Source organism: Schistocerca nitens, chromosome 2, assembly GCF_023898315.1.
Source record: "Schistocerca nitens isolate TAMUIC-IGC-003100 chromosome 2, iqSchNite1.1, whole genome shotgun sequence".
Taxonomy (NCBI): Eukaryota; Metazoa; Arthropoda; class Insecta; order Orthoptera; family Acrididae; genus Schistocerca; species Schistocerca nitens.
The window spans coordinates 386,434,524-386,442,330 of record NC_064615.1 but is presented as its reverse complement, the minus strand read 5'-3'; the positions used below and the strand labels follow the sequence as shown (position 1 = coordinate 386,442,330).

The following is a 7,807-nucleotide window of genomic DNA, read 5'->3' as shown; positions in this document are numbered from 1 at the left end:
CGTTACATTGCGCAATGAGAAGGCCTACGGGCGTTCGTAAGGGACCCGTTCGCCTCGAGCGATTGGCTGCGAAGTTCGAATTCGATGGACAGGTTGCGGGGCAGGTTGCGGCGGGGCGGGGGCCTGCCGGCCTGCGGTCGCTTCTTGCGGCACGTGTGTCTGCGCTGCCTCCGAGTCTATGGCAAATGAATGGTTTGGGAAGGCGCGCGCGTGCCTGCGCGGGGCGGGGCGCGCGCGGCGCGGCGCGGGCCGCGGTGGTGGGGCGCCACCTGCCACGCACTCGTCACTTGTATTGGCTGGGCCACTTCCTTCGTTTTTTTCTGCTATCGATGTCGCGCCAGCATAAAACAGTAGAGCAATAGCAAGGCTCGGTAATGATCTACTGTGCTTACAGCATGCGCTGGCTACAGGCGGCGATCAGCGTCCTCGCAGGTAAGGCGGCGCTGGGCTGCGGCGGCCCCCTGCGCAGTGTTCTATTTGTGCTTCAGTGCGAATGCTTCGACGGTTTGCGAGGATAAGAGAAGCTCTAGACGTGTGTCCGATCCTTGCAGCTTTCTGTATGTACGATAACATGTACAATTAGAGAAGAGATAATTGTGTCAATGGGGTTGGATTCACGTCGTTAATACCGCTAACAGAAAGGGGACCAAATATTGATTCTGCGTATACCACCACAAATGATTTACTGCCACTGACATCGCTGCCCCAAGCCGGCTTATATTCGTGCATTGCAGACGGCACTAGAATGTATATAAAAAAGACAACACTTTAAAAAATATCTCGCTGACGCTGGTACAATAGTTTACAGCATTTTCTTGAAACGGTTCTGCATTGTAGCTTGGACAAACTATTTTGAGCCACTGACGCCAAGGGTGAAAAGATCTTTGTCGCCACAAAAAATATAATAGGACTTCCAGCTATGCCGTATTGCATTTTTGTACATAGCGGAATTGAAAATCGTTTAGAGCATTGTTTTGTAAATACTGCTGAAGCCTGGTCTTATAACAAGTCGTGAATATTCTGAAAATTCGGATATGTGAATCAGTGTTGTGTTGTAAGTCAACCAGTGCAACAACGTTCCTTAATTGCTAACATGTTTAAAATGTTTCTTTAGAAAACAGCCATTCAAAACATTTACATATTCACAGTTTCAGTTTTCCCTTATTTGTGATCTGTAATCAATGTTCTTTCGCCAAACGAAGTCGTTCTCGTTCATATAGTAAAAAATCAATAGTATCATTCAAAGATCAAGATCGACAAACAGAATCATGTGTTAACCAAACTTAATTTTTTCAAGGAAATTCACCCCTTTGCGATGAGCCTAATTCAGGGGCTTGCTTTTCCTGGTGAATTCGTGGTTTTAGTTTAACAATGACATAATTAGAAAAGATTCTTTTTGTTGTGTATCTTTCTAATCCAGCGTTAGAGCTCAGATCGTAAACATATAGAAACAGGACAGTTTCAGACTTCCTCGGCTAGGATAGTCATGTACACTTATTCCGAAACATTATTTACCAACGCCGAAAAGGCTACATTTTTCTGTGAAAACAGAATAGGTCATTACTGTGAAGCAGTGATATACAGTACTGACGTTCCACCTACGTTAATGAGATCCGGATGCTTTACCCATAATGTTCCCTCAGTAACTGGTACAGAATACCTAAATCTGTTCTTCCAATTGAATATGAAAAAGATAATGCAAATGACCTACTTCTCGCCATATACATTTTTATGCATTTTGCGTAAATACCTGTAGGTTTAGTGCCAACTGTCAAAAACACTTTGGTACGTGGTACTGAGTCAAATGACACGCCAGTTGAAAACTGAGTTCCTTACGACGTACTCAAAGTGATGGTGCAGAACTGGCTAGGAATGTGGACTCATGTTCTGGAGAGCCGAGCTTCAGTCTCTATTCGGCCACCCTGATATAGGCCATACATGGTTTCTCTGAGGTAAATATCAGGGTATTTCCATTGAAAGAAACACTGTTGATTTGCATCCCAGTCTGAGCTTCTCCAACGGCTCCGCTGTGACGGTACGCTAAGCTCTCATCTTCCTTTCTGACGACGCCACATCAGACTGGAATAACACTGTACGGTAGAGGCTTTCATTGAAGCCAGAAGGACAGATAGCACAACGAATAGCTCTCAGACTTGTAATATACGTATCGCAGAAGAAACTACTCCGAGGCAGTTTGTGAGTGTCCATGTGCAACCTTGCTTCTGAAGGTAGCCGCCCTTTCCGTCAAGGCATATACGAGTATGTTAGTTTCATTTAACTTTTGCTTCGGTGACTTCAGTAATGTCTAATTTGGATATAAATAGTCAGCCTTAAAATACAAATTTTAAATTAAGTTTTGTCTTTCACTAACTTTTTTCCATCGTAATCTAATACGCTGTAACGTAGTGTCATATTTCAGAGTACAGATTCTTTGGAATTTTCTCAGAGGTTATGCTACTAGAGAATTCAACAATACTCTTGGCTGATGCTCATTCTCTATTCCTAGCTCAAGCGGCCTGTGTAACTAGCGGTTGCCCAGCAACATGCTGCAGGACGTAGAACAAGTAAATTAGGTCGATATTCTAAATACAGACCTCAAAGAAAAGTTAAAAGTGATCAATGTATTTCGTTACACAAATCTGGAGACGAAACGATGTTACGTTCTCCTCTAGATGAACAGTATTCGCCCATATGAACAGTTGCACTGGACGTAAATTACTATACAATTTTTTAATGCGTTTCGATGCGCTACGTGGGACTGGAAACTGTTTTGTTTCAGGAAAACTGTTTTACAATAATATCTCCCTGCCCGAGAAACATTTTGAAATAGCTTTCATTGTGGTATTCAATTTCTAATGAAAATGAGTAGCATCCATTCCATCGTTGTTGGGATGCAATTAGTGAAATGTATACAAAGATTTTCATTGGCGGCTTTCTGTAATATCAGCGCAACTTGTGAAATCTACGCACCGATCCGTTCAATATTTTTAATATTGTCGAATTTCTCTAAACAGCAAGTCAGGCTCATGTTTCTAAACTTGATATTTAGGTTTTCCACTTTGATAGACCCACATATTCCAAAGAGAAAGACAAATAGCCATCGGATTTATAAGTGAGGATGATGCTAAAGTGAAGCACATAGTTGTAGCTTAGCTTCTTTTCGATATTGACAGGCCACCAATAAGATCCGAGAAAGGGATTGGTTCTTGTCTTTCAGATGAGACAGTTGATTGATTGGCAATATGATAGTGAAACTACGGGAACTGAGTTGAGACAGTTGGACTTAGCCTTTACAGTCATATCACAGGACCATTTAGTATGTTCCTGCTTTCTACGGCACAGTGAGAATTATATTTGAAAACTACAACTCTACACTTTTTTCTTTTTTACGGTTAACCATGTGAAAGGTATAATCTCAGGGATGCCCTGTAAATTTTAATTACATCATCGGAGATTTTACGTAAGATAGCCAGACACAATATAAATACGATACTCTTATATATTTAGCGGGATGAGTGGGTTACAAATCTACAGAAAGCACGGACAACAGAGGTGCTCACTAGGCGAATCGAAAAGCGTATTAAAACAGTTTTTCTTTTAATTTAATTTTATGATAACTTGCTGTACATACCACCCAGACATTAGTAACACTTCTTTTGACTATACCAAATTTATTTTAGTTCATACAGAACGCTTAATAGCTAATAATTGTATGAACAGGCTAGAGTCAAACAGTTCAGTATTGAAACTTCCTGGCAGATTAAAACTGTGTGCCCGACCGAGACTCGAACTCGGGACCTTTGCCTTTCGCGGGCAAGTGCTCTACCATCTGAGCTACCGAAGCACAACTCACGCCCGGTACTCACAGCTTTACTTGTGCCAGTATCTCGTCTCCCACCTTCCAAACTTTACAGAAGCTCTCCTGCGAACCTTGCAGAACTAGCACTCCTGAAAGAAAGGATACTGCGGAGACATGGCTTAGTCACAGCCTGGGGGATGTTTCCAGAGTGAAAATCTCATTCTGGAGTTCAGTATTACTTAGTAAGTGATAGCCTCTTGTGATACAAGGGTAGTGTTGAAATTAATGCGAAACAGATGTTTCAGTTCGCTTAGTCTCTTGCATCAAGTGACTCGCTGATCACAATAGCACTCATACGAAAAGAATGTGTGATTTGTATCCGAGCTGAGTCGCACGAATAAGATCGGGAGTCTCCAAAAGATGTTCTGTGGTTCTGTGGAGGGGACGGAAAAAATTCCTGCGTTTGAAATGCATCCTTATAACTGAAGTCAGATATCGCTTGCGAGAGGGGAGAGCGCGAGAAGATTGTACAGTATACTACTGGCGACCTCTTTCCCATCAATTTCTTCCCATTCTGCTTTCCATGCATTATATGGCTTCTGGCTTCGCTTTAAGCTCAAAGACGTGGTCGAATGCATTGAAATCGGGATAAATGTCCACTGTGCGCTGCGTCCTTTTCGACGAGGCCAATGTAGTCCTTCTGCTCGAGGCCTTGATATGATTGGACCCAGAGAAAGTTCAACGAAGTTGCATACTGCTTATGTTCGATTTATTGCGATGTTATCCTCTTTTCAAATGTGCGCAGTAGATTCTTGTCGCACAACTACAATTTTTTTCACGAAAAGAGAAACTGACAGGAGCTTCCACTTGTAGTTTCTCCAGTGTCTCTATTCCTGCAACATGATCGATAATGGAAAGTGTTCCGTAAAGAACGCACGTCACATGGCCTAAAAATAAACATGAACTCTACAATTACGCCATTGCTTTATCTGCCCATCCAACCATGCATCAATTATCGGACGGTAAATCCTCGTCCTCTCGGCTATTAGTGAAGGCTTACAAAACTGGAGCTTTTCCTTTTCCTTTAAGTAGGTCCCCAATTGTCCTCTAGAGTCTGGGGTCAAAGTTTCAACCTTTGGCACCACCTGATCCAGGGCCCTTCTTGAGTCAGCCCAGCACGAACACGTTTCAGTTACGGAGGCCGATATTGCTTGTAATGTAAGGTTATTTATCCGATAGGCGCATACGACCGCAGTCTAAAAGCGCTATGTTAATCAGTGCAAACCTTTTTTTAAAATATTGTTGTTCTCTTTCCAAAATATACTACGCACTTGGCATATGAGTACAGCTTTGTGTAGTCCAAAGAAAGACATACAAGGCTACGTAAAACCGACGTCCTGCTCTTCAAATGACTGATTAGTTAGTATGACTAAGTTTTGATTGTATGAGATTTCTAATATAGTGTAAACTATGCAGAGTTTTCATCTATCGAAGTCATGTTACATATTTAAGGTCTGCTGAAACTCAATGTTTCTTCATTAAAATGTTTAAAATTCTTCCATTCGATACAATGTATCACTATAGAGTGAGTGGTTATTCCTGGAAACGTTATTTTTGTTTATTTTCTGTGTGACTTATGTTGTTCTTCGACATATCATGTTGTCACCTACTTCTTTGTTCACAACGGCCAGTACACTTGTATTCGGGAAGCGCAGGCTCTGATGAAGACTTTTCTCTGAATCTCTTGCACAAATTGCCAGGTTGGTCCTTTAACAAGGTCATGATCTGTTTTATTCCCCAGTACTGTCCTGTAGGACACTGCTCTGTCTCAAATGACCTCGATGTCGAAGGGAAGTTAATCTCTAACCTTACTCCGTTCCTTACGAATCGACAGTTGAAGTAACTACAGTAATTATTGTAATTATATATCAATTACAAGTTCAGAAAACTCATAGAGAGGTATGTGGTAAATCAACCACTACTTATCAAGAGAATTAAGCAACGCATATACAACAAAAGAAAAAAGCCGACATGTAGGTCGACTTGCACGTAATGAATGTGTTCCGAAAGTACAAGTCACCTCTCACACAAAGGCTCGTTACGGTATAAGTAAGTGTAGCATTTGATCTCTGCTGCCCAATATATTACCTGACTGCTGCGACCAGCCAGCAGTTCACAGCGCGGAAGTCGCCCTGCGTACGCTGTAACCGGAGGGTGTGTTCTCTCATCGACAGCCCGTCAATGGACTTTCACGGTGACCTGCAGTGTTCATTCATACGGCAATGTCTGGCAACAGTGAAAGCGGGCCGCCCCAGTAACAGTGGTCCGGCCTTCACTCGTATAAGTGCGCCGTCGGCTGTAACTGTTTCACGAGGAGGAGTCTGCACCTGATTGACTCTTCGGGTAGCTGGAGTCGGCCGGGCCACTGAACAGGTGTCTATTGCTACTGCTGTAACATGTGGATAGTTAACAGATACAATTTGGTCAAGTGGTAGAAAATCTTTAAAAAAAAGTGGTGCCCGTTGTCTAGTGTATTTTCTCTTACACGCGTTCCGATTTGCCACCTATAGAAGATAGAGTGAGAAGAGTTGGAGAGTGCTGCTTTCAGTATTACGATATTGCAGTGCCTGTGCCATTTCGAAGTACAATGCAATATTCCTTCGGATATACATGCATTGCATCGTCTTCTATCAAAGACAGGCACTGCAATGTAATATTTATCCGACAACAGAAGGCTAACGCCTTGCGATAAAATGTCTCCTCTGTTCTGGAATTACAGTAGGTATACGAGTGCAGGTTAGTGACACATAGACGAAGACATATGGAAGTTCGGGTCTGGCCGTGAAACGTACACGAATAGCCGACATTGTTAAGGCGACTGCTCGCGGTAAGCGGGAAATTCGGCTTCGAGTCCCGGTTCAGCACAAATTTTCAATGCCATCATTCCATTTACGTTTGGAGGTTGCCCGTATGCGCAACTGCAAATTCATTTCCTGCATTCGGTATTGTTTCCTATTCATCGTGCTACATGGTGTTACAAATACACTTTTACAAACTTTTGATGCAGGTTCCTTATACAAAAATAAGAAAAAATTTCATATAAACATATGCAAAAAAATCCTTCGTTGTCGAGTTATTAATGCAAGTTGATGATCAACAGCTCTCCAAGTACAAGTCAACAACTTCACTTATCTATGCATCCGTTTGGATTATTGTACCCTAGAAGATGTTGGGTTGCCAGGGAAGCATGTACACATTCGTCATTCGTCTGTCTTCGAAGTGTCCTTTGTGGCTCAAATGGCTCAAAAGGCTCTAAGCAAATTTGCGACTTAGCGTCTGAGGTCATCAGTCCCCTCGACTTAGTACTTAAACCTTAACTAACCTAAGGACATCACACACATCCACGCCCGAGGCAGGATTCGAACCTGCGACCGTAGCAGCAGCGCGGTTCCGGACTGAAGCGCCTAGAACCGCTCGGTCACAACGGACGGCCTGTCCTTTGTGCACGTGTACTACAGGTAGTGAGTTAATTGGAGGTGGTCCGTCTAAACATGGCAGGATATTCATTTCGTGAACACGCAGGCATGATTTCCACGTACGCCCGCGCGAATGGTAATGAACACGCGGACGCTCGGCTGTATCAGACGGCGTTTTCAGACCGTCGACAGCCGAGTTATCCAACCCTAGGTGCTGTGTATCGCCAGCATTGCCAGGACAGGATCCGTAGCACTGCAGACTTTTGATCGATGAAGAACACGTGTTGGTCGTACACCTGACCAGCAAGAGCACGTTCAAAGAAGAGCCAGGCATCACCACAAGGCGAGTGGCCCTAGCATGTGGTCCAAGTTCAGCATGGATGATACTGCACGAGCAACTCATGTATCCGTATCATCTTCAACGCGTACAGGGCCTTATACTTGCTACCAATCCACCACGGAAACCTTTGCCGATGGTTTGTTGCACAAACTGCCAAACCGTTGTTTGTTACTTATTTTTTGCTTACAGCAG

At 43.1% G+C, this 7,807-nt stretch overlaps 1 protein-coding gene across 1 annotated transcript in view; it reads left to right on the top strand.

Moving 5' to 3' along the window:
* The first annotated feature begins 295 nt into the window (after nucleotides 1–295).
* LOC126236237 (uncharacterized) overlaps nucleotides 296–7,807 on the top strand; it is a 204,283-nt gene continuing 196,771 nt past the window's right edge. Inside the window, exon 1 of the mRNA XM_049945378.1 lies at nucleotides 296–432. Within this exon, the coding sequence (XP_049801335.1) occupies nucleotides 375–432 (58 nt within the window). The 5' untranslated portion in view covers nucleotides 296–374. The remainder of the gene's footprint in view (nucleotides 433–7,807) is intronic.